This window comes from Drosophila navojoa, chromosome 5 (assembly GCF_054131105.1).
Source record: "Drosophila navojoa isolate 15081-1374.11 chromosome 5, UAZ_NAV_1.0, whole genome shotgun sequence".
NCBI classification, from domain to species: domain Eukaryota; kingdom Metazoa; phylum Arthropoda; class Insecta; order Diptera; family Drosophilidae; genus Drosophila; species Drosophila navojoa.
The window spans coordinates 4781770-4809659 of record NC_142893.1 but is presented as its reverse complement, the minus strand read 5'-3'; the positions used below and the strand labels follow the sequence as shown (position 1 = coordinate 4809659).

The following is a 27890-nucleotide window of genomic DNA, read 5'->3' as shown; positions in this document are numbered from 1 at the left end:
TTAGACGTAAGTGCAAAGAAACGAATTCACAAGTGAAATTTTTGTTTTTCCTTTTATTTTTTTGAGATTTTAACATGAGTTGACGACTTAAAGTTTAGAAAGTCGGAAAATCATTTGCAGCCGCAGCTAATTTCACTCTTATGCATTACGATGCTGTCAATCAAGAGTGAAATTCGAAGCTGCAACCCTTCCGGCTGTGCCACACATAATAATGTTGGTTGCTGCAAGGTTGCTAATGCGGCAACAACAACAACAGAGCCCTGCAGCATTAGCTCATAGCTGAGCTTCAACTCGAAATGGGTCACTCACGCCAAGTGCCTGAAATGTGTCATATGTGGCCTGCAGCCAATCAGGCAACCAGTAGCGCCTGCCTAGCGCTCACGCCAATAGCCGCTTAATAAGCGCATAGAATGCGACCACAAATCACAGGCGCTGAGAGCAACAACAAAAAGCGCTCAAAATTGCAGCTCTATAAGTCAAACTCGTCTCACTCCCTAAGCCGGGCCGACACCTGTTACGCGCTGAGCTGCACTTGCTAGGCGTATAAGAGAGGGATAGAGAGAGAGAGAGAGCGGCTTAGCTCAGCTCAGAGAGCGAGTTTGTTAGCATGTGTGTGTGTGTGTGTGTGTGTGTGTGTGTATTTGTGTGCGAGAGCGCGTGCCTGATCGCGAGGTGAATTTGAGCCGGCTATGTTGAATTGGACCTGCATCAACCTGTGTGCGCGCTCTCTCTCTCTCTCTCTCTCTCTCTCTCTCTCGCTGTTTGCTTCTGCTGTGTTGAACTTTCTGTTGTTGAAACAACTTTCGACGCACGCGCAACTTCTTTAGTAGCGATCGCGACTTCAAAGCGCACAGTTCGTATGACGCACGCGGTGAGAATTGCGCGCAATTTATTTTCGATTTTGATTGATTTCTCGTGCTGTTATTGATTTTACGCACGTAATTAGCACAAACGGATTCGCAGTTAATTGCAGCGGACAGTAATTGCTGTGCAGCCGACAGCCGACATACCAGTGCAACGGTGTCAATTGATTTGATTTGATTTGTGATGCGCTAATTGGCAGCAGCTTCAATTGTGTTCCAAATATGTCCAAGCTGTTGGCCAAGAAGCGCTGGTGGAAAATCTGCTTGCCCCACGCGCAAAACGATGCCAACAAACACTATCGCGAAGTTATACGACACAGCGAATGCGCTTCGGTTTTGGCCATTACGGATACCAGCAGCAGCAGCAGCAGTAGTGGCAGTGGCAGTGGGAGTGGAAGTGGAAGCGGCATTCAAAGCTGTGATAGTGTATCGAAAATTTCACAACCGGATGTTGGCAAATTGTTTCCGCGCAATATGCCGAGCATACGGCGCAGTCGTCGACGTTCCACAGAGCGCAAGGAAAATCTTTCGGCTCCTGCTCCGGCAGCAGCTGCTGCTGCCACTCCGGCTGCTGCTCTAACCGTGCATCGCACACATCAGTCGCGTCAATCGACAGTCACCAAATTGACGCCACGCAAGCTCAAGTCAAATTGCTCAAAGCAGCGCCACTTGGTCAAATCTGCGGTGAAGACCAAAACGAGGGTCAAGCTGGCGCCCTATGACATCGCACTCGAGCTGCCAGCCCCTGGCTATGTGGACGAAACTGCGCCCAGCTTGGCACGCGCTCTGCACTCGCAGCAGTCGAGTTTGATAAGCAGCGATCTGTCTAGCGACTGTTTGCCCGCCAAACAGGAGGAGCATTTCCACTCATCGGGCATCTCCTGCAATGGCGAAACCGATGACGACGTGGAGGTGGCCATGCTAACCGGCTGCCTCAGTCCGCAGCAGCTGCAGCGCGTTCAGCATCGAAACAGACCCAATCAGCAATTGCCACTGAATGAGCTGCTCAGTTTAAATGTTTGCCGGAATCGAAACGCGGTTTGGCTGCACAATGCGCAAACGGATCAATTGTTGGACTGTGGGCGTGGCAGCTGCGAAACAGCAGCCATTGCCGATGATATGCAATTAAGCGATATTGAAGAACAATTGGCCAAGTTTGATGGCCAGCAACAACAACAACAACAACAACAACAACAGCAACTAGCTGCCAAAACGTGAGTTCAACCTTATTCGAGAGCACTTAGAAAGCATTGCCTATCTATCGCATTGCCCATAATTCTCTAATCCAAGTCGAATACCTCAAAAGGAGAGCCCCAACAGGTTGTTAAGATAATCTATAGATGAGAAGCTATCTACCCTAGCTGACTCCTAATTGGAGCGGCAACAGCGGCAAAACTAATTTGAAATGCGTTTGACGCGTTTTACATTCCGTCCCCCTGCCCAACTGTTTTCGGCTCTGTTATCCGAACCTGTGGGGATAGCAAATGGAATTAATGAGCCAGAGAGCCCGGACCCACTGATAGGAGCTTAACTCATATGGCACATTTTATGGGCTAGTTTAATGGTTGTTTAATAGCTTTATATGGACGGCGCTCTAAAATGCTCATAAAAAGCTTTCACAGTCGAGGCATTCATTCGAGTGCCCCGACGTTTTGTAATCCGCAACGTTTATGAGCTACAAGTAGAACAAAGTCAAAGAATTTGATTGTTTTTTATGGCCATTTGGAAATTTAATCGATGCCTAATTGAGATATTCGCATTTTTTTCATTGTTTCTTTAATAGGCTGATAAACAGCTTCTAAAGTAGAAAAATTGAATTTTAATTTTATAAACAAATTTTACATAATAGAAATATATATATCTGTTACATAATAGATATTATTTAGCTATAAAACAATGTGAGCCTCATAACTGTTTGTGTCTGTATGACTCTGGCCCCTAAAAGTAAACTTTAAAAAACTAGCTTGAAAATCGATTTTCATATTTTTCTCGCTTAGAATTCTCAACTGGTTCAGGTGCGGAGCACTTGACTTTCCCCAAGTCTATGTTCATAAGTTAGCAATCAATTTTTTGGGTTTTTGAATTGCTCCCATTCAATTCTTTTGGAATTGTTTTGGACTTTTTTGTGTTTTTTTTTTTTTTTTTTTGGGAATATGTCTTTATTTATGTTGGCGAAGTCCTTGCTATATGCAAGAGGTCTTAAGCAATTTGTTTGAAGACTGGCTCGTTCTTGAGTACCTCATGGGGGATGGTATTCATGCTAAAATACGAAGTCCTTGCTATATGCAAGAGGTCTTATACAATTTAAATTGTTATAAGACTGGCTCGTACAGTGAATTTTTGTGAAGTTCACGATAGAACTCTTGGAACGTCAAGTTTTCTGACTCTCTCCGACTTGGTGGTAATAGCTGTTGAAAAAATGTCGGCTCTAACTTTGTTAATTGCTGCATTGTTTGACGCTTTCTTCCTCGTAACTCTGGAGATTTATCCAATGTAATCGCTTCACACTACCCACTTTTTTTAGTCCGGGTTTCGATGGTTCAGTTTGGTGTGTTTATTTTTTGTTATGAAATTCTAATGTCTTCTGACAAATACGTACGTTTCACTTTGTTCGAAACATATTCTGAATCTTCATACATAAATAACGCCTTCAAACTGAATTTTGGTTGCCAAGAAATGCTGTGCTTAAACTATTTAGTCTATGGATGTGAAGTTTTATATGCCCAATTTACCTTTGTCTTTGACGTTCAGATAGCATTCGGAGTATTTTATTTTTCATATTTCTTTTGGTTAGTTTTGTGTGGTTTGAACAGCTCTAGCACCGTTTTTATGTTTCAGGTTCTATGCCACGCTAATTGAAATGGCAAAGGCCAGAAGGAGGGTGGGGGGGCTAGGCGGGGCTCCCTCGGATTTCATAAAACATATCAAAGTAGAATAACGGAAGGAGTTTGAAATATATTTTTTGTTAGTTATTTTTTTGATTTCCTCGGGTGGGCGTTACCTCTCGTAACGAATGCATCTTTCACCTGTTTTCTTGCCATCATTGCCAGTATTGCCTTATCACCATCACCATCATTTTCATGATACGGGCCAATAAATGTTGGCCCTGTCTATCAGCTGTAATGCCTGAAGGCGTCGCGGATTTTTGCTTCATATTTATTTTTTGTTTGTGGTTTGCTTGGTTGAAATTCAATTTAAAGAAAATCACTCAGCCTGCTAGCTGCAATAATTGGCAAAGTTGTCGAGTCACAGCAGAGAGTTCAAAAAAGAAGGGCCCTAACCAGCCAAATTGAAGGGCGTCTGTATTTCCTGTTCTCTGATTATGGTTATTATATGAGATCTCTCTATAGCGCATATATTGCTGCTATTCTGATCTCTTCGTTCGCACACTCGCAATTTTGTGGCCATAAGTCAATCTGAGGTCGTCGTGGCTTGTTTAGTGGTGGAGTAATCTGTGAGATAAACACGAGGCTTAAATGTTGGTTATTTTTATCTCTATTTAGTTGAAAGTTGAGAATATCAGGTGTAAAATTCCATATAGTAGGGGTTGGTGAAATACGGAGTACCCTAACACAAATGTTGGCAGTGTTGGTTTCCGGCAATGTTTGTGTGTCTGGGAGTTTTTAGTCGGTGTTTTTTTTAAAGTATAGCTTGAATCATATTTACTGCAAATTGAAATCGATCTGGTCCTTCGTTTTGGCGAAATTTGGGAAGCTTTCATCTCCTGCTTCAGATACTTTGGGATAAACTAAACTTCAATATTTGTCTATTTCCTATGTCGTTCTTTTTTATTTGCACTTCGTTGAAGTCTCACGGTGAAGCTACGACGTTTCGACCGGTTGGCATTGCGCTTGGTAGCCAAATAAAAAAACTCGAGATGAAAGTCGTGATTTTCTTGAAATATTTCTGCCACTTGACGGCACTGAGTTGAGCTGTTTGGCTTGGCCAAGATTCGCGCAAATTATTAACAGGCAGCTGCACTCGAGTGTCTTGTTCTGCACCCTGTAGCTGTCCCTAGCTCCCACTTGACGCAACTCGAGATGATGCTGATGCTGGCATTTGTTATTCATGTTATTCATGCGGCTACATGTGCCTGCGCGCGCGCCTCACAATTAAGTTAGAAAAACATGTGTACATGCGCATTTGGGGCGTGAGTGGCATGCCCAAAAGAGCCAGGTCAACAGCGTCTTTAGCTTGCATTTTGTACCTGCCCCAGGGTCGCCCACGCGGCAAGCGCTGCTGCTGCAGCGGCAAGTGGGGCGTTAATGAGCCGCGCCAGTGCCCCTTAACAATTGCATTTTGATAAATTGCTGGCCAACATTCGACGAGGCGAGGAAGTTGCCACAACTAACGGCGCTTTCCTCACTCGCTAACAAGATCCTGTTCAACTAATCCCAATTCAAGAACTGCTCGAGTTGCGCTTCAAGCTTCATTAGCCAACTAGTTGCGCAGTTACTCAGTTCCTCAGTTTCTATTTAGTCGGATGATTCCTCATGTTTCTATTTAGTCGGATGTTTCCATTTAGTTGTGTGCTCATTTATGGAGTGGAGAGATTGGAGTAGCAGTATTTATTTATAAAGTATCCGTATGAATCTTTTCTTTATCTTTCGTATTATAGACTTTTTGGACCGGTGTTACGTTCTGGTCGGTCGGGATGGATTGACGTACTTAGAAGTATTTCTTCTTTATTGTAAAAATATAGCAAGGAATTGGAGTTTTTTTTTCCTATATTGTATTTTCCTTTTACTGTTCGTATTGAGTTTATTGTGAATTGATTTGGGATATATCTCTGCGAGATTCTTAGCTGTATTTGTATTTGTAGTAGCATAATTTTGATTGGTTGGCTTCCTGGTTGCCTGACCAAGTGTGCGTTTGGCTAATGCACTTGGCGTCTAATGCTTGGCATGATGACTTAATTGCGCATTTTAGCATAGGCATAGACCCAGATGCGCAGACAGAGTTTTTGAGATGGAGATGGAGATGCAGATGCAGATGGAGATACAGATACGGATACAAAATGCAGATACCATTTGAGCAGCTACATAAGCGCCGGTCTGGTCAATGAAACGAGTCTGTGTTGTTGTGACAGGCGGTGATTAGACCGAGTCCCTCTGTCTATCACTCGGTTACTTTAGCTTTCTCTGTCTCTGAGATTGCTCGCCTCGCTTTTGGTTAATTGAAATGTGGCTGTCCGTTGGCTCGATGTTTGCTTGTTGCACATTACAGTTAACAGGAAAGCTGCCACAGGCGGCATATCAAAGTGTATGTATGTGTGTGTGTGTGCCACATGCTAAAGTTAATCCTTTCATGGCTCACTGCACACGCACACGCAGACGCACATTTCCAATTCCCATTTTCCAATTTCCAATTGCGGTGTGTGGGAAAAATATCGCCAATTGACTGCGATGACGATGCGTCATGATGCACATGCTGCAATTAATTATATGCCACACTTCCGGTACGCTTGACCTTAGCCTGAGTGCAGTGGTTGTTATATTTGTTGTTGTTTCACTCTGTTGCATGCCCCCGCTGCCGCTTCACGGTCAGCTGAGCTGCTTTGCAACGCGGCAAGTGCAGCAACCGCAACAGGGTTGAATTCGAGTCTTCTAAATACATTTCTGTTCTCTTTGCTGACGAGTTGCGCCTCTTCTTATTTTGGTAATTGTCGCTGAAACTAGTTTCCCACGTTAGCAACAGGTCCCCCCTCTCTGTCGCTCTCTCGCTCTCACTCACCTGTTGGGCAGACCCAGTTGCAGACACATCCATCAGCGACGTGTTGAACGCTTCGTTGATTTCTTCTTTTCAAATTTGATGGCTTCAACTTTTTCGTCATAGAATAATTCCTATGCTCGAATTGTTTCTTGATGTCTCTTTGATGGTTTTTTTGTTATTGGTTTATTGTATTGCTGCTATTCATTCATCTTCGATTTGGCTGTGCGATTTGCTCGCTCTGCTTTCGTCTATTTAGTTTTCGTTGTTGTCTGATGGAGCTCGTTTTATATATATATATTTTTCTTGACTTTTCTCATAATTAAATTTTTATTTGGTCATCTTAAAACTTAATCTCTTTGATGATGCGAGAGAAGTCTCCGTGCCTTAATTTGATGTGAAGCTCAACGCAATTACATTTATTATCACCTATGTATAACTTTCGTGTTTATTTTTCTTAGGCTTCTTTGTCTCTTCTCTGTGTGTGTTCATCTCCTCTCTTTCTTCGTCGCTGGCTAAATTAAATGTGGAAAAGACAGAAATATCTAATTTATGTCTTCTAAGAACTGTGGGAGTTTTTATTTGTGTGCTTGAGAACAGTCGCGCCTCAGTCTCCTATTATCGGCCACTCAATCTGCATGTAATTGCTGCAAAGCAACCTAAGCTCTGTCTACCAATTGTTCTCAATATTTGAGGTATGCCAAGTCGGTTTTTACCTGCAGATGTAACTGTGCATGTATCTGTATGTGTATCCATATACATATGTATGTGTCGGTACCTTGTACCTGTTCTATTAACTTAAGAGCCAAAGAAAATAAATAACTATAACACAAAAAGCCAGCTAATTTGCCAGCCAATTCATGGTCTTTTTTTGCTGCCTATTTCCGCTTATGGGCGTCAGCCGAAGTATTTACAACAATTTAAAACGCATAAATTTTCGATAGCTCTAAAAGCCAGTTTATTTTTCCTTATTGTTGAACAAAAAATGAGAAAAAATAAAAACAAATCCAAAACAAAATCAATAAACTTGGCCCAAATGAAGGCTAAATGTGAACTTGAAAGCTAACGAATTTGGTAGCGTGTTTGATGAACGAAAAGTTAAAAGCCAACAGTAGTAGGCAAGGCTTGAGGTAGCAGCTCTTGTAGAGGGGAAGGAGAGGCGGTGCAAAGGTATTGCATAACCGTAGAACAACAACATTTTGCATAAATTAAAGCACTGCCACATGCTGCAACGAGCGGGGCAAGCGCTGAAACGTGTTCAAAGACGCTGACAGGCAGCGGCAGAGTGGGAAGCAGCAGGGACAAGGCCAGGCCAGGCCAGAGCAGTTGCAGGAGCCGTAGTTTGGTTGCAGTGGCAGACATCTAGCTGCATTTGCATAGCAGCAAATTATGCACAGGCTGTTAATGACAGTCGGAGGTAAAAAAGAAATGAGCTCCAGCACAAAATGCAAAAAACTCAAAAAGCGAAACGACTCAATGCGAGAAATGAGTAGAGTGAAGTGAAGTGGAGTGCCGTGTGCTCTGTGGTGCCTGTGCCACATGTGGCATGCTGCAAAGCAGTCGAAACCGTGCACAGTTCGATTAATTATGCATTTTAGACCATGTTTGTTGACTGCGCTCTATGTGAGTGTGTGTGTGTGAAGATGTGTGGCTAATGCTGCTGCTGCTGCTGCTGCTTGCAACGGCTGCAGCTTATCAGCAGGCAGTCAACAGCTTTAGCCTTGCTTTAGTCTAACGGCACTATTGCACTAAATCACTCGCGGTACTTAAAGAGGCGTTCCACACCACAGACACAAACTTGCGCAACGGGCCAAACCGGCGCTGCCACAGGTTGCGCCCATCAGGCACTCCAAAAGAAATGGCCAAAAGGCGCGCAGACAGCCAACAAACAACACACATTATTGTTGCGTGTGCCAGTGTGCATCTGTGTGTGTGCGTGTGTGTGTATTTGTTGTGCATGCTCATAAAAAATGCATAAAGTTTTGAGCGACAACAACACGTGTTGCACACAGTCACACACACGTGACTTGTTTGCTTTTGGGCCTTTGTTATGTGTGACGCAAGCTCGAGTCAAATGCAACTGGAACTCTAAAAAAAAAGAAAATGTCTATAAATCTATACACATACATATATAAACTGGTCTGTTTCGCTTGTTGTTTATATGTATAAAGTATTTCTCTCTCTATCTCTCTCTGCCTCTCTGCTTTTTATGCTGCTGCCGCCCCTTTTGTGTAAACCAAGACAAAGGCACGCAACAAGGTCAGGGCAAATTAGAGGCTGAGCCACGCAGATTTCGTAATGGGCTGGGAAAAGGCACGGCAGACAGAGCGACTCGTTGCAGCTCTACAGAGTTTAGTGTGTGGGGGCCTTGACTCTGCTGATGCGCCACGCCCAAAACGTGGCAACATTTTAATATAATCGCATTTTCGATTCTGGAGCATCAACTGCTGCCAACGCCCCCCCACCCCACCACACATTTTAGGCCTAAATGCCAGCTACAAATCACAAGATCCACAGATCGTGTGCAGATAATCCCAAGCTGCTCTCTCTCTCTCACTTATAGTCGACTACAGTTTATCTTTTGACCAATTGTGAAAGTAATTTAAAGCGGATTCGGTTCAGTTGTTGCTGCGGTTGCCTCTGCTGCTTCTTCTACATTTTTCAATTACCAAGAATTGCATGTTTCGTTTTAATTTCCACGTAGTTCAATTGCCCACCCGAGCCGAACCAAGCCGAATGTCTGCGTGTCGTAGTGCAACTTCTCTCTCTCTCTCTCTCTCTCTCTCTCGGCTCAGTTTCTAGGAAACTGGTTGGGGTACATCAGCACAACACACAGAGGTGTGTCTCTGTATGTGTGTGTGTGTGTGTATGTGCCTAAATGATTTTGAACCAGTTCTGGAGAAACTGCGTGTCTAAAATTTAATGAAATCGCTGGCCATACAGCCACAGCTACTCTCTATTGGAAAGAAGACAACATTTGAAATGCATTCGCTATACACTGCCGGATAGCCACTGCCAATCAGCTGTGCTGATGCGGATAATTGAGATATTATTAGCCAAGCAACGGGCTCACGGCATTGGCATTTGAATTAAACGTGCCGCAATTGCTGAAATGTTACCTAATGAGCTGTATATTGCATTGGCCAACAACACACGGAAAAGAGATAACAAATCAAGCAGCTGGATTTATAGCGATTGGATTTAAGTGAATTACAGTTCCGTATATGGTTCGGATACCAATCAAAGTACTCCATTAAGCCCATGAATTTGATTTGAGTGTTAATTAATAGATTAGGGTTTGTGAGAGGGATAACAAATAAATGCACCTTAAACTAAAATTAAATCTTGTTTTAATTCGGATAAGTTGGACAACACGAAAATCAGTTATCAAATTTGTAAGAGTTAAAATATATATGTATAATAATGTGGATTATCTCGGATAAGCTCGGATAAAATGTAAAACCAACTATATCAACTGGCATTTAACTGCAGCAAATATTGGCTCAGCAGTATAAATGAAATGAAAGTTATAGCGTTTCGGATAAGCTCGGATAAAGAGTTATTGCCAGCTAGAATATTACAATTGACATATATCGGCTATGGGGTCGGCCTACTATTTTAGCTATTCTCTGTGGCAATAACTTGTCTAGCCATTCCATTCCATTTCTACTTTTATTTCCATTTGCAATATGTATGTGTCAAGCACTTTACTTTAATTATGCTCATATGCCAGCGTACGTTCGTCTGGTTAGTTGTGACACACACACATCAAGGAAATGACAAACATCAAACCAAATAAACTCAAGCTCGAAACTCAAAATCTTCTTAACCCAAATTTATGCATGTGTCAGAGATCGCACCATAGTTGGTCAGATGCACGTCAGCTCCATGCTAGACCGTTTGCGTATGGCGAATCAAATTGCAAGCAATAGCTACGAAATGAAACGCAAGAGTTAACTGACTTCAAATACTCTATACATATTTATTCGCTATGCAAGTAAATATATTGTAAAACCTAGTCCAACTACTCTGCAATCAATCAGTATTTCGCTAACTAATTGAGGAAAAATATGTCATTGAAAAAAAGACTTCTTTCGACAAAGTGCAGATCATCCCGCAGTTGCTTAAGCTCCATGCGAGCCGTCCTTGTTGCTTATGGCGTTTTGCACGAAAAGAGAAAACCGACCCAGCCTGGCCAACAGCTGAGACTCGCTGGACAGCTGCGAGTATGTCAACAGTCTTGCCCATGTTTGGCAATCAATTTATTTGATTTTTTTTTTTTTATAAATTTTTGGCTTTGGCCAGATTTGAATTGGGCTGACGCTGGTATTGGGCTATCAAAGTCAATCAACAGGCGCACAATTCATTTGTGACAGATTATGCCTTGACTTTGTTTGGGCAGCAGTTGACAATCGCAATGAATGGATCGACTGCCGTTTAGAAAGCAACGCTCTAGTCTTCGCCCCCTTTGATTGATCGCACGCAGATGTGGATAAGGTGTATGTTTGATTGTTGTTGCTGTCTTTATTTTATCTCTCTTTTTTTTGGCACTGTCCAACATAACAAATGGAATTTGCATTGGAAAACCACAAAACGTAGCACATAAAACTTTCACTAGCATCTCTCTGCGGAATCGTATTTTCTGTTTCTTTTTCTTTAACGATCTGTTTAATATTATCGCTGGTGATCTTCCGGCTGAACTACAACATGGTGTTAATGCTAATAGCAAATGCCCATCAGTTAGCTACACATGCAACACGCTGCAAGACATTCACTTTTGCATGCAGCCAGCCCAGTCTACAGTCTGCCGAGTGCGAGACCCATTAAATTGTGCTTTGGCGAAAGGGTCTGCGCAGTCAAGGCCTTATAGTCGTATAGCTACTATTAAAGAGCCCCACACAAATTTGACTTGGCTCTGATCAAACGACAGAGGCAGTGGCAGCAGCAGAGGCCGAGTCAGAGGCTCTCTTGTTATCATTCATTTGCATAAATTTACAAGTTATTCAAATAAATCGCTTGGCGTGATGGCAAATTGCTTTTAGCCTCTGCTTCTCACATTGATTAGGCTACAGCTCGGACATTAGGCAGCTGGTTGTTGTTGATTCGATTGTTTGTTTGTTTGCTGTTCATGCTCCAGATGTTGTGCAATGTGATATAAATCCAGAGAGGCTTATGAATGAGAATGTTTAACTCGAAAAGTCGAGCCTAACACGCAACTGCAACGCTGATATGCAGAGCTAAACGCATAAGGCACTTGGCGTTAAGTCACACAAATGACTTTAATTGCTGAAATTAAAAAACAGAAACAGAAACAGAAAATATAAACAGAAATACCCAAACACAAAATTATGGCCCGCGGGCGAGCTGAAATTAACAGAGAAATCATGTAAGAATGTGAGAGTTGGGCTTTGATTGACTAGCAAATGCCCTGTTGAGGTGTGCTATTAGAATAGAATTATTTTGTATTAGCTGAAGATGATGTATTCACGATAATATGTAAAATATAGAATTTATACTAGCGAATAATATAGAAATATAATACAAAATAATCTGATTCAGTTTAAGCCATAAAAAAATTAATTCATATTAAAAAAAAAAAAAAATTTAAATTTGTTTCATATCATTTTATTTTTTTATTTATTTATTTTTTTAACAATGTGATAAAATACGTATAATATTTCCAAGCTGTTTATTTGAGATTTTATAAAAAATTTGATAGTTCACGACTTCAGTTTTCAGCTTTCTGTCTTGAGTATTTGTACCGTCAATCAAAAGAACATTTACTAATGCAGCTCTATCTTAAGATAAAATTTTTTATGCCTAGTCTCCCATTGAATGCTCGCTTGATTATGTAAACATTAGTGAGTTGCATTCAAACTGCCCTTCAAGTCGGCCATCTATAAGCAGGGTATTTAAAGGCAAATTAAAACTGAAACATGAGCAAGCTGGGTGCCATATGAAAAGCAAGTTAAAAGTTGCCGCTGGAATTTCTAAAGCAATATCAAATTGTTGCTGCTGCTTGGCTGCATAATCGGCCGAGAGTGTGTTTCGAGTGAAAGTACACAGAAAATGCGGCAGTCGGAAAGAAGCAAGCAAGCAGCCAGCTAGTCGGCCAGCCAGTCAGGCAGGCAGGGAACGAACGCAGATTCCACATTGGTCAGAGACGGAGCCTAAAGTTTATGACTCTATGGCTATGGTGATGGCCACATGCTGATGGCCCGACATGCGCTGGCAATTTCGAAATTTCATAAATTGGACAGCAACACGCATGCGCCAGCAGCTGCAACATGTTGGCTGATTAGAAATGTCCGGCGCGTTGAATTTAAATGAGTTTTCGCTATATCTCAGCCGGCTAATTGCAAATTGGGCTTGTCAGCATTCATCATGCGCATATGAATATGAATATTCAGTTGAATATCCATGCACATATAGCTCTAATAATATCCATACCACTGTGCATATCGTTTCTGCAAATGGAGCAACATTACGTATGCGCAATTTACCAAGTCTCAGGCCAACCGAATTAGCATGCAACAGGATTTGCAAATGTGACTGGGCGGGGATTCAAGAGAAGCCATAAAGTCAAGTGGATATGTTGTAGCAGCTCTATTAATTATATGTAGCACATTATGTAATAATGGGTGGGCTCCTAAAGCGCAAGAGAGCTTGATGATTTATGATGAATAAAGCAATTATAATTTAATTTGATTAGTTTTTGTCTCAAGATTGCTTAAGGCTGATGACTTTTGATGCTTGTATATGTTAAAAATACTGACGAAATATTTTTTATAAATTATAAATAGTCTTAAATTAAATTTATTCATGTGAGAAATAAACAAACTCGTTGAAACAAATACAACTGAATTAAATTTTAAACTTGGCTATCTTAAACTGTATTTAAATTTCTAGAGTATATCGTAATCTGCTTACAGCTCAATTTAGAGGAAATATGGTGATAGACTAATCTCTAGTGTCCAATATATCTACTTGCAGCAACCAGTTGAGCCACAAATTGAAGCCCACTCCCGCACCGCGCATGAGTAGCTGCGGTAGCAGACAACAACAGCTCAAGATGGAGCAGCCCGGCAGCAGTTACTACACGCAAACGGAAAGCGAATTGCTGCAGCTGGAGGCTGGAGGTGCAGCGCCCTATCCACAGCAGCAGCAGCAGCAGCAGCAGCAGCAGCTACAGCAACAACAACAACAGCAGCAGCAGCAGCAGCAACAGCTCGCTGCTAGCAGCAACCACTCAACCACTTCGACGGTCAACAATTTGGATGCCCCATCGACGGCTAGCAGCAGCGGGACGCCGTCGCATTTTGTGTCGCCGTTGCAGCGACGCCACTGCCAGCCGCCCAACCATTTGCCACTCAACTCGGTGGTTGCCACGCCGCTGCGCACCGCTAGCTACAAGACGGCCGCCACCGCCAGTGTCTATCATCATAGCCACCATCAGCAGCTGGACTTTCAGCGCAATTCACAGTCGGACGACGACAGTGGCTGTGCTCTGGAGGAGTACACCTGGGTGCCGCCGGGTCTGCGACCCGATCAGGTGAGCAATGGGCAATGGGGCGTTGGGGCGTTGGGGCGTGGTCCGCAAACATAACACACATGGCTGCAATTTGTCGCAGCTAATTAGGTGAAATCAAAAAGCCAACGGCTGCATTGATTTCCATGTGGTTGCCATGTGGTTTTCTTTTTGACCACCTGCCGTGGGCAATTGACTTTTGATTTCGCTTTGCCTTGGCCACGGCCCCAAAAATCACAACCAGCGCGCCAGTTCACTGACGCCGCGCTTAAGGAAATTCGAGAGCAGTTTAATTGCCGGTGAAAAGCGGCTTTTCCATTTTGTTTTTTCGGTTCGATAATTATCGCCCCAATCTGGCGGCTGGCAATCGATCCGAAAAGCGAAAGCATTTTGTAATTAAAGCGCTTGTTGCCCGCATTTTGGATTCAGTCCAGTCGTCGCTTGCATAACGGGCGCGGGAAAAACTAAACGAAAATGGCAGAAAAATCGAACTGTAATCGTTTGGGCAGTTCGATTGTTTCTGTTTTTCCCCTGCCATTCTGCTGGCTCATGACTTTTTCGCGACATTTTTTCACTTTCGCACGTTTTGCAGCGTGGCTTTTACTTTTGTTTTTATGTTTTTTGTTGGTTTTTGCTTGTCGATATTTGCGCTGTGGGCGTGCATTGTTGTTATTGGCTTTTGGCCAGGTCGGTGAAAGCGTTTTGTCAGTGGACGTTGATTAATTCGTTATGGCTTGTCCCTAATGAAACGCTTCCCACGGAATTTGTCGCCAAATCGTTAAAGCTAAAGTTTATGGCTAATATATATATAACTGCAGTGCTTAAGTTTTTATATCTGATTATGAACAATCTCTAACTCCCTCTCTCTCTGTCTCTGTCTCGTTTTTATCTGCTCGTTAACAGGTTCGCTTGTACTTCAGCCAACTGCCGGACGACAAAGTGCCCTACGTCAACAGTCCGGGGGAAAAGTATCGCGTGAAACAATTGCTGCACCAGCTGCCGCCCCAAGATAACGAAGTGAGTATTAGCCAAAAAGCGAAGACGACAGCCAGAAAGGACTCGACTCATCAGTTTGGTAGCACTAGGGAGCACTCGATGCGAAAAAGAACTCGGGCATCATAAAAATGCAGTTAATGTGGAGGAGAGAGAGCGTTTGCCAAGTTTTTCTTTTAAGAATATCGAAACGCAACCAAAGTGACACTAAATGGAAAAAGACCAGTTTTAGCTTGATAGAAGATAGAATACCCTAGCAGATGGTGTAGTAAATGAGAACAGATTGCATAGGACTAAAAGTTTACTAAATGTGTTATACGGCTAAAAAAAATAAAATGAAAATTAAATTTGTCTCTTCTCTAAAAGTTTACAATCAAATAAATGATTCGAAAAAAAAAAAACATCAATTACAAAAATATTTAATAATCGTTTTCTGTAGATTTCTTTAAAGAAAAAAAGTTTATTTTTGCTATACCTTCATATCATGATTTAAGCCAAATTGCAATCATTCCTTCTAGTTGCTCAATTCAGATAGGCCAACATATAAGATCATTATTAAATAAGCTCAGTCAACGATAATAGATTCGGTTAGCTGCAGCAACTGTCAAGTATAAGTAGAGCAGCTCCCCAGCTAGTGTATGCCAAGAGAAAAGAAAGGGAAGAATAAATTTGTATACAAAATCAAGGCACGCCCCCCTGCTGCAGTGCGAGATTAAAAAAGTTGGCGTTGCCTTTTTTGAGCTGCTGTAAAAGAGATTTTAATTAATATTTACAATACAAGAAAAGTTCGCTCCAGCCCGATCTTCAGCTACCATTAAACATGCTTGCCCATAACCTCTACCTTTGCTTTTGCCATTGCAGGTGCGCTATTGCCACTCGCTGAGCGACGAGGAGCGCAAGGAGCTGCGAATATTTTCGGCGCAGCGCAAGCGGGAAGCACTCGGACGTGGAGCGGTGCGGCTGTTGTCCGATGAAAGGCCCTGCAAGGGGGTAAGTACAATATGCAAGCTCATCTACAGTCCTTCTGCTGCCACTCTCCCTCCCTCTGTCCCTGTCTTTGTTCTCCTTCAACTTAATTGTGAGCCAAGAAATTTGCATTTTATTATGAGCAACAAAGGCGGCGGCCCGAAGAAAAGGCGAGTTTCGATTTCATTTTTTGCCAGCGCGCCCAGTCGAGGCAAAGTTTAGCGCAAACTTTGACTTTTGACAGGACTCGCTGGATGCCTTGAAATAGTGGGTGGAATGAAAATGAACAAAAACGAAGAAAAAAATTGACAATGGCGCCTGCCAGAAACAATAAGGGACTCGTTGGTCGGTGCAGGGGAACAGAGCTGGGCGGGGGCCAACGGTTAACTTTCAAACGTCGCGTCGCGTCGCGTCGTATCGCAAGTTGGCAGCGTCTCAAATAAAAGATGACAAAAAGATTTCATTAAGTACACTTTCAGCAAACGGCAAAGTGCTGCAACAAGGCGAAAAACTGCAAATGAAAAACGTTGTTGCAGAAACAATTGCAGCAACTGCCATTGCAAACAGCAATACAAAAGGCCACTCCACGCTCCACACACACACACACTCACGCATAGACTGCGCGCTACGGCACTCAAATGTGTGGACTATGGAGTGCGGAAAGTTGATTTCAAATACCCTATAAAGTGGATATCAAAAGCTGTATTGAAACTATGAGAGCAGCAGCGATAATGGAAGCAATTTAGCTGTGGGAGTTGCGGCAATTACGTCACTTATGAAATAGAGTATTAATGCCATTTAAGTTTTTTGAAGACGAAGACTTGATCAGGGAGTAATCTGTTAATCATAAGCTAAGGCTAAGCTTAGCTGAGGTAGTACAAATGCTCAATTTAGATTAATAGATATTGAAGAAAAATGAGGGAATATTCAGAAACTAGAAATTTTAAGGGCTCTATATATCTATAGCTTTGTATAACTTAAAAAAAAAAAAATAATAATAACAGTGTAATTGACAAAATAGACAAATATTCCTTAATAACTCTGGCTTAGTGGAATTTTGCTTATGTTCTCAGGCTCAGCTAGAAATAATGACTGTTCATTATAAACTAACCAAGATTATTAGCTATAGCTTATAGAAACACTGTATGAATATGTCTTCCAATAATAAATATTATCTCTAGAAATTACAGCCGATTAACATTCCCAGGTCAGCTGCTAGTCGCGCACTGCTAAGTCCAATCTGCTTGTCAGTTTTTTTGGACTGCAGCATAGAGCGAAAAGTGAATGTACATACATATATATATATATCTATATAGTTGTATATGTATATTTAGGGAGAGAAACTGTTCAACGCAGTGAAATGGCACTAAAGCACAATGCTTGTAGCATAAAATAGTGTTGTAGTAGCAGTAGCTGCCCCTTCAGCAGAAGGTAGTGAAATATTTTCCCCCTCATGCACAGAATTTGCATTGTTATTAGCTTGGCAGTCTCTGGAGCGGAGTGCGTGCTGGCTAACCAACTCAGCTTCAACTTTCAACTTGGCCTGTCTGTTGCTGCTGCTGCTGCTGCTGCATACCATATTCCATAACCCTGATACCGTATCCCGATGCTGTTCCCGTTGCCGTCGCCATTGTCGATCCATGGCTCCCACTGTCTGCCGCAGATAGTTGTGGAGCTTGATTTTATTGTGTTCACATTCGCCACTCGTAAAACTTATTAAAAAGTTTATGCCGCATGCTGCCACGCAGTGCTGCGTGTCTGCGACTGGGCAACGGGTTGGACATGCAGCAGCAACTGCAGCATCCATTTGTCCGATCCCCACCGCACCCCTTGGCCAGCCAGCCAGCCAGATGCCTCACTGTCTGCTACGTGCGTGGGCGTTGCGGCTCGTCGGAGGTGTTGCCTGGCATTAAAGTTGTGCCCAAGTTTTTCCAGTGATTTTCTTTGGTTTTGGCTATGGCTTGCTGCTCGGTGGGAGACGACGACCAAATTGGCAGCCAAGTTGCATTTATTACGCCTTGCCGCAACGACTTATATGGCAGACAGGACCGGGACCAGGACCAGGACCAGCACTGGACCGGGCCAACGCCAGGTTCAGAGTTCATTAGAGAGACAAGACGCGTGAACAGCGTGCGAAGTTTTCAATTCAAGCCAAGTTTGTCCTCTCCACTCATGCTTAATGCCAAAGTGCAGTCACATATTTGATTTCATATGTTTTGATCAATGATTCAAGGGCTTACCCTATAGGACAGTTTAGTTATTTATGATGCGACTTTTACCACTGGAAATTATACAGTTGAAAGTTTACCTGCAGCAGAGTTTGCTGGGTATTAAAAGTTGAGAAGTTTCTATAATGGGCGACAATTTTGATTACTTAAAGGAAAGTGTGCATACTTCGTGAGCAAATAAGAAAAGATATATATGATCAATTAAATTTTGATGTGAATTTAGATAACGTAATAACTAGAAATGCAATAAAATTCAAAGATGTGTTGTAAATTAAAAAAGATAAATATTTAATAAAAATTTAATGTGGCTATTATCACGGTATTTATATAATTATTTTGGTTAGAGTTAAGCAATCAATTGAACGAGAGAGGGAGAGAGTTATATAAACGAAAATAGAAAAGAAATAAAATAAATACCGTTAGGTAGTCATAAATAAGTTTGGTATATAGCGGTTGCTTAATGACTGCGGTTAATCTGAAGCTAAACTGTTTTTGCACAACTCAGCTTAACGTGAGATATAAATTCTTAAGATTCTGTTGAAGGAAATGAGGAATAGTGTAGTTAAGCTGGAGTAGCAGCAGATGCATATACTATATAATAAATATTTATATAGATTCAATTAGTAGATTCAGCGTGACAACTAGAAAAATTCCTGCCCTTTAGCCAGCTGTAAATGAATATTTATTCGGGTCAAAGCATTCGAGTTCAACTGCAGATGAATGCCATATTAATGAAATCTGATAAGCCAAGTCAGATTAAATGTGATGAGCAGAAACTGACGAGCCAGAGCCAGTGCACACAGCACCGAGCTTGGCTACTTAAAATTCACAAACCATAACTGCGACTTGCTAAACGAAGGTTAAAATGTGAACAAAGCAAATGCCGCCCACTGAATCTGGCGAGGGCCGGGCTCTGGGTAAAGGGAAATGCGCGGAGGATAGCCAAGCAGAAATTATGCTTAAAGGAAATTTATGAAAACGCTCAATGAGCCTGAATGATGTCTACTCCCTTGCTGCTGTCGTTGCTGTCGCTGCTGATGCTGCCAAAAAGCACTCAAATTCAGTCAAGCGTAAATGAGTCGCAGCACAAGGCCAGAAACGTGCGTCAAACTTGGAATCTGAGTCGGGGTCAGGGACACGGAGTCAGAGTCAGAGTCAGAGTGAGAGACAGAGTTAGCAAATGATTTGGCCAGCTCCGATTTTCCACACGAACAACAATGGAGTCAACTGTAGAGAGCTGAGCGGATGTGACAGCCGAGCTTGACAAGGATGTGACACTAAAGGTCGTCCCGGCAACGATGAAATACAAAATAATTATTAAGAAAATGCCATGAAATATATTTTCAGTATTTTTTCCACTGAACTGGGGGAGTGCAAATAAAAGGTAGCTGGCAAATATTGTTGCCTCGCTGTGCCTGTTAAGCAAAAAGTTTATGTACTGAAAAGGGCACGATAACGAGCGTCATTAATAATTTGAAGGCACTGTGCAATGAGCGAGAGAGATAGAGAGAGAGGGAATAAATGAAATGGGCGAGGTAGAGCAGAATTGGGCAGGAAATTGTCTTGCTTGTTGGTGCTGCAAAGTTTGTCGGGCACAGCGCCAAAGTTCGGATTAGGACAGACAGACGAAATGGGTTACGTACGAACAGAAGCAGCCAGCTAGGGCTGTTTGCCAGGTGGCGCCTCCGCGTGGCAGCCAGGTACAATTTGTCAATAGCATAATTGTCTGCAGTGCAGCGCTGGAGGACTCCACGTTTTAGGGTTCATCAATTGCATGGCGACTGGCGACTGGCGACTGGGATTAATTGGATTGATAAGATAAATGAGCAGCGATTGCTGTTAAGCACACGACATTTGGCAGCAGCAGCAGTGGCAGTGGCGAAAATCCTGAAAAATGTCCTTTTAAGTGGACACATGGCAAGGGGAACTAGCAAAACTTTTGCACTTGCAATTTAGTTTAGCCACAGAATAAGTAAGTTTTACTTACTCAGTGCACTTGTTCCGGCCAAAAGTTGTCTAAGCCACAACAAAGTGCTGGCACCGAAAAAGAGAAACTAGAGAAAGACGTAAGCCTCAACCGCAACAGGATGCGCAAAAATACATCATTAGCGACTGGGCCTGGGTTTGAGCCTAATTAAAGTGCGTGGCGGCTGCTTGTGCCATTGTGAAGGGGGAACGAGACGACGTTGGCAACAATTAACGACGCATGCAGTGGGCCAAGTTGTCAGGCCAAGGAAATTATCAGCCCTGTAAGCAGAAACTGGAGCTGGGGCTGAAGCTGAAGCTGGCGCCTGGGAGGTACTGGCTGTCAATGTTTAATGGCTTGCAAAAGTAAATGTTGATTGCGGGCGTGGGGGTGAGGGGAGGGGTTAGGCCAACCGACTGGCATCCGACTGAGGTTTAATAGCCTGGAAAGTTAAGAAGCTGCAAGCAGCCTAGTCAACAGTTCTACCACTCCACAGCACTCCAACAATGTCCTTGCAACGTCTTGTGGCTTTTGCGGCCCTGCTGGGGTAATTTGCGTGCGCGAATCGTGGACGCGCGGTCGGTGGGTTGGGGGGTGAGCCAACCAGTACAGGAAACGCTAGCTGAAACGAAAATGGCGCAAATTGGCGACGGCTTTTGTCGTACCTAAAAGCTCAGCGACGAACAAAAGGGTTTGGGGCCTAAGGGCTGGCTAGCCGCAAAATGGCAGCCGCTTCGCATGTGCCGCAACTTTTTTGGCGTGGGCCACCAAAATAGCATTCATAAATCAGGGCAATTGCGTTAATTGCTTTGCATGCTCATAAAATGGAACGGAGCTGGGGAGATATCCTTCTCAAAGGCTCTCAGAAGTGGCAAATAGGTTTCCGAAAAAGAAATAAAACTAAAATGTCGGGTATCCGGCTCTACAACAAAGACATTAACTTGGCTAGAACTTATTAAAAAGTTAGCTCGAACTTCTTAGAAATGTAGGTATCTAATGGAATTCTATTTATGTTTCAGATATGACAACTATAGCTAAATAGCCTAATGTATTCGTGGGAAAGATATTAGCAGAGTATACCATTTGCAACCTGATTCTCATGAGCTTAGCACAAAAGTAAAAGTATTTTCGAATGACTTATTCTTTTCAGTGCAATTAAGGGCTTATTTCAATTATGAACTTCATTATCTGCAGCTCAGAAGCTTTCATTAGTCAAAAAGATAATAGTTATTTGTATCCAAGAAAGGGACTAATTTTCTTCAGTGTAGAAAGCAATAAATCTTCCATATGATGAAGCTTAAATGTTTCTATTTTCAGCTAATACACAGATCAATTCGTTATAAAATCAGAGTAATGTTGCTTGCTGTAGATCCAAGTATATATACTTCTACAAGATGTATTTAGTGTTCAGTTTTGGTATTATTTAAGCTCACTTTTCTAATGCTGCTGAACCTATGTGAATCTATTAATAATGCTCTCATATAACAGCGCCATGGCATTAGCTTGTTTACCGCATGTTCTTCCGCATTTCCTTAAAAGAGCTCAGCTCCAAGTAACTAGGAATCCCATATAGCTGCCGCCCTCAGGGAAGTTTTTCGTTCTAGGAAAGCAAACATATTCCTTAAGCAGTGTACGAAGACATTAGCTCTCTTGACCCTATTACGTTGCTTGCTCTACGTAAATGAGTTCATTATGCGAATTGCTTCAACTTTAACGAGTTGAGGTTGAGTCATTAAAACTGCGCTTCCGTTTGGGCTCCGTGACAACAACCAGAGCAGCAGTAACTCCTACTCCTGCTCCGACTTTGACTCCTCTCGTATTGCGAGTGCGACACCAACACCAGAATTTTCCTTGCGGCCTTTTCTCGTGTTTCGTGCTCCGTGTTTTATCCAAACAGTTTAAAGTCTTCTGGTTTTTCCTCTCCACTCTCTAGGGAGCACTTCTGCGACGAGGCCGGGCACATGGCCGGCAGCTATTTTTGCATTATTTCCGTTGTGAAAAAGAAAACCACAAAGTAATCGTGAGAGTGTGGGCGAGGGATGGCTGAGGGACGGGGCCGTTTGGCGTTCTGTTCTCGTGCTGGTTCTGTGTGCCGTGTCCTCGCTTGGGGGGCTTAAGCGTTTTATTACCGTTATTTAGCATTTATAGTCGCTTAAATATTTTGCCCAACCAAAGCAGACGCTGCAGATTTCTATCGCCACACTGTCTCTCCCTGCAGAACTTGAGCATATTTTTGTTATTTATACGATATATATCTAATGCCTCTCTCTCTTCTCATTGCAGTGCAATGAACAGCTCTCCGGCGGTGACATTGTGGTCTTTGCCCAGCGCTTGGGCGCCCAAGTCTGCTGGCATCCCGGCTGCTTTGTGTGCAGTGTGTGCAAGGAGCTGCTCATGGACTTGATATACTTCCATCGCGATGGCAATCTCTACTGCGGCCGACATCATGCCGAAACACAGAAGCCGCGCTGCTCCGCTTGCGATGAGGTGAGTAACGAAACTAAATTAGAATTCTTCAGGTTGGGTTATATATATGTATATGTATTTCTTTTATATCCACATTTCACTTTCATTCACCATCTACCATCTCGCTTGCTCTTCTCATCCACCACACAGATCATCTTCTCGGATGAGTGCACGGAGGCCGAGGGTCGCACCTGGCACATGAAGCACTTCGCCTGCCAGGAGTGCGAGCATCAGCTGGGCGGCCAGCGTTACATAATGCGCGAGGGCAAGCCGTATTGCTTGGGCTGCTTTGACACCATGTTCGCCGAGTACTGTGACTACTGCGGCGAGGTCATTGGTGTGGATCAGGGCCAGATGAGCCACGATGGTCAGCATTGGCATGCGACGGATCAGTGCTTCTCCTGCTGCACGTGCCGCTGCTCGCTGCTGGGCCGTCCGTTTCTGCCGCGCCGTGGCACCATTTACTGCTCAATAGCGTGCAGCAAGGGCGAGCCGCCAACGCCTTCGGACACGAGCTCCGGTCCGCAGCTGCGGCCCACGCATCGCGCCTCCACTTCCAGCCAAATCGCGCGCTCGCCGCGACGCACAGCCGACACGGCGGGGCGTGGCAAGACTGGGGTGGGCAACGGGCATGGCCATGGCCATGGGCACGGACATGGTGGCAAGAGCACGGGCAGCGCCGGGGACTTGCTGGAGCGGCAGGAGCGCAAGCGTATGGAGGCAGCGGGCGTGGCCGATTTGCTGTTGGGCGGCTGTGTGCCTGGCATGCCGCGACCCGCCCATCCGCCGCCCATAGATCTGACGGAGCTGGGCATCAGCCTGGACAACATCTGCTCAGGTGACAAGTCGATCTTTGGCGACACGCAGCTGACATCCTCCATGCCCGACATGCTGCTGTCCAAGGCGGAGGACTCGCATAGCTATCAGAGCATAGACAAGATCAATCTGAACTCGCCCAGCAACTCGGACATGACGCAGAGCACCCAGGAGCTGGGCAACGAGCTGGAGCTGGACAATGAGTCAGTGCGAGAGCTGCAGCTGCCGCACGATGGCTACGAGCAGCTCTTCGCGACCAAGCAGAACGAGAAGGAGGAGCACGGCCAGCAGCAGCTGGACAATCGGCCGCCGCTGAAGGAAGTGCGCTTCCACAGCGTGCAGGACACGATGTCCCGCTCGAAGAGCTACACGGACAACTCGAATGCGCGACGACGCCGACGGCGGCGCAATCAATCGCGCAGCTCCTCGGAGATGCAGATCAATCAGACGAATCTACGGCTGCACAATGCCCAAACCCAGGCCGGCAGCGGTGCACTGAATCTGCTTAACAATCTGGACAATTGCGATGTGGCGAGCATCTGCTCCACTTGCTCTTCGAGCTCCTCCAGCGACATGGATGACTATGTGTACCGGCTGCCCGCCCGCAAGCATTACGGCGGTGTGCGTGTCGCCTACGTGCCCAACGATGCGCTGGCCTACGAGCGCAAGAAGAAGCTCGCCCAGTCGGGCGACAATAATGGCCAGCTGGGCAGCTCGACGGGCAGCTGTCTGGGCGCTCCGGCTGCCACAATGCCCGCAATTATGCACGAGAGCAAGAATTGCACAATATCATGACCACCTCCAATGCTGCCGCCGCCGCCGCTGAATCTGAGTAGCTACTACATCCTGGACACCATACTCGAGGAGCAGAGCCTCAGTCTGCTGCCCGAGAAGAAGCCGGGCTGCCTAAGGCGCGTCTGGAACTTCTTCGGGCTGGGTAAGGCGCGTCCGGGCAATGCACAGCGTCTATATAGCGTTTGAAATCGTGTTGCAATGGCAAAGTGTGTACATAGACATATCGATAAATACTACATACATATATACAGACATACAAACACATATATGAGAAATATTGACTATACACTAAGGATTCCGGGCATTTAAATTAGCTGTAATGTGAGCTGGTAAGACAACATTTCTTACTTTTCTTTCTCTCTCTTTTCTATTCTTCTTGTACATGATATTTATCCATTCTATGCAGCTAGCTTTTTTCTTTCCTACTACATTCTCCAGCTCACGAGTATTCCGAGTATTTATATATATAAGATATCACTGATTTTATCAAGAACTTTGTACAAATCTAAACGGTATATCAAGCATTTACATATAGATATTATTATATTTACTTTACTGTATAAATATTGATAATAGTATAGAGCTAAGAATCTGCCAGCCACAAAAAACAAAAAAATATGCAACGAACAATAAATAATGATGTAAAGCAACTGCCAACAAAAGAATTTGTGTGTAAAACAATAAGAAATAGTGAGAAAAGAGCGAAAGTTTTCGCATAGCAAATGTGCAATAACTTATAAAGAAAATTCCCTCTCCACGTTGAGACCCTACTTTACATAGTTACAGATAAACATATGCAAACATATATACATATATATACATTTATATATATAGTTCTTTATATACAGTTTTATATCTCTAAAATTTTGTTGGCAAAAGATTTTTTTGTTTTTTTTTTTTTTTTATGGGTATATTTAGGCTTTTATGTAATGCTTTGGCTTTCGCCCGTTGGCCTGTGTGAAAGTGAAAGAGTTATATAAAAGCTGAATGTGTCCAGAATATTTGAGAAAGTTTTTTTTTCGTGTTTTATGAAACTTGTAAAAAATAAATAAAACAATAACGTAAAAGGCATTTGCAAAATTTATGATGTCTATAAAATGTGAAAGAATTTGGAAAGTTAAGCCAGATATAGGTGTGGAACGCATACATATGACGAGTCTTAAGTATTACCAATTGTCTATAAATGGAGTTAGATCTTAAGTCTATCTTTAGTATTAAAGTCAGTGTGTATGGAAACATAATCAAAAATAACAATATAAATAAATATACAATATGCATATGTGTATTTTAATGTAAATTCAACGAATAACAATTTGTGTTTCAATCGATTTATTTGCGGGGCACCAAATGCACCCAGTAGCCGTTCTGGGGTGTCAGCTGGAAGCCACGCGAATCGCTCAGCAGATCTGTGACAGTCCTGGGAGAGCGTTCGATCTTGTACTTGAGCACGAGATTGTACAACATGGCCTTGGCCTGCATCAGAGCATAACGATTACCTGGAATACACAACCATACGACGATTAATGTAGCAGAAACTTATAAAAAAAGGAATTGAGGAAAGTCGAATGTGGATTATTGAACAGAGTTCTCCGATATTTCGTTGAGTTCACTCACCTATGCAATTGCGTGGACCCACTCCGAAGGGCAGATACGTGTAGGGCACTAACTGATTCTTGTTCTCGTCGCTGAAGCGTTCCGGTATGAACTTGTGCGGTTCGGGGAAGAATTTATCGTCCAAATGTAGACCAATGATGGGTATATTTATGCGATCGCCCGCCTTGAACTCGAATAGCTTCGTACCATCGTCATCGTAGAGCGTATAGTCCTTAACACATTCGCGATCCGTTGCAGCGGCCAGTGCCCACTTCCTCAGAGACTCGGATACAACCATGTCCAAATACTTCATCTTAGTGACCGCATCATAGTTAAGCGTCTCACCCTTCAGCGCTTCGTGTGTTTCCTTGACCTCCTCGTAGAGCCGCTCCTGCACATCGGGATTATTGAGTAGCTCGTAGGCGGTGGTGCATATTAAGCTGGCGTTATTCTCGAATGCCGCAAAGAAGAAGATGAAACACTGAGCCACCAGCTCATCGTCGCTCCACTGTTCCGCGGACTCCTTCTTGGCCTCCATGAGCAGCTGAATCATGTCGGGTCGCACGATATTATTCTCCTTGCGGTATTTCATGGCGTCGACAACAAGACGAATGAAGAATTCTGTTTTCTGCGAGTCGAAGATTTTGAAACCGAGAAGCTGCAAAGAAAGGAATTGAATTCAATTCAAGTCTAGGCAAATGTCTTATCTAATAGACAAACATACCTTAAACAATGTGGGCATAGTTGCAGACAGCATAAATTTGTACAGAGCCTTGCCGCGGAAGAAGGCTACTGACTTGCCGATTTCATAGAAATCATTATCTGGCGTCTTGTATGAGCTGACCTTCAGACCAAAGGCTGTGGTTGCAATCAAATCGTTTGACAATCTATTGCACACCTCCTTCAGTTCCAGTTCGAAGCCCTCGCCGGGCTTGACAGCTGTCTTGGACATCTGATCCAAATGATCCATGCATTCGACAAAGCTCTCGTTCATCAGTCCGAACATGCTGCGCATCTTGGCCGACGTGAAGACAGGCGTTAGGGTGTTGCGCATGTGCTTCCAGCGCTGATCTTTCATCACGCTCAACATATCGTTAATCAATCGCTCGTTGGTGAAAAAGAAGGTTTGATGATTTGGAAAGTACTCAAAGTCCTTCACGGTGATCTTCTTAATGAGCTCCGGATCGTTCACTTGTATCATGGGCGTGCGAAAGTTGAAGTAGCCCACCAGTTTGCTATAGATCAATCAAGGCAAAAAGCTTACAGGAAATACTTGAGATAGGTCTGGGGTGCGTTTGATTACTTACTGCTGTCGCGTGCGAGCATAAAACTCAGAAACGAGCTTCTGGAATGAGGCCCTATTCATCACAACATCGACATTGTTACCGAAAATGGGCAAGGGTTTCTCGAAGGGCAGTCCACGCACCACAAACTCATTGTGCCGTGCCGTTACCCATTTGTAAGTGAAGTAAAAAAGGCCCACCAGGGCCAGCAACAAAGTAAGATCCATATTTCTAGTGGAGCAGTTACTTGACGACCTTGATCTTCACTCTGTTAAATGCGAATAGAACGCTTCTAACCACCCGCAAGTCTCAGCTGGAACTAAATTTGTGCTACACAGCAAACAAGTATTTATACGACGACTCTCTCTCTCTCTATGAGCACTCAATATAAAATACTTGATAGATAAAAGCTGTTGGGACTTGCGAAATTAACCCGTTCAGTATTTGTCATTTCGTGAGCGTTGCTTCCAATTGCACGCTCTCTACCGTCGTTATCGCTATATCAGTGTTATTATAGCAAAAACATTTGCTACCATAGCATACCCTGTAAATAAGCTAATATAGATCAATGTATTACCGAAAGTTGTAGTTGCTTTTCAATTAATGGGCATATTCCGGTAGTTGCCTATTCATATATAATATTAATTTTCACATGGTTTAAATTTATATATAATGAAGATTACA

General features: G+C 43.4%; 2 protein-coding genes across 2 annotated transcripts; one reads left to right on the top strand and one right to left on the bottom strand.

Moving 5' to 3' along the window:
* The first annotated feature begins 810 nt into the window (after positions 1-810).
* Positions 811-25632, top strand: esn (espinas). Its single transcript, XM_018106572.3, has 6 exons — positions 811-2077; positions 13566-14124; positions 15004-15117; positions 15955-16083; positions 22537-22740; positions 22870-25632. The coding sequence occupies exons 1-6, from the start codon at positions 1086-1088 to the stop codon at positions 24328-24330; spliced, it is 3459 nt and encodes a 1152-aa protein (XP_017962061.1). The 5' UTR covers positions 811-1085; the 3' UTR covers positions 24331-25632.
* On the bottom strand, positions 25597-27522 carry LOC108654953 (cytochrome P450 9b2). The gene is made up of 4 exons (XM_018106573.3): positions 27231-27522; positions 26648-27158; positions 25945-26581; positions 25597-25826 (listed from the first exon to the last, which is right to left on the bottom strand). The coding sequence occupies exons 1-4, from the start codon at positions 27431-27433 to the stop codon at positions 25660-25662; spliced, it is 1518 nt and encodes a 505-aa protein (XP_017962062.1). The 5' UTR covers positions 27434-27522; the 3' UTR covers positions 25597-25659.
* Positions 27523-27890: the final 368 nt, after the last annotated feature.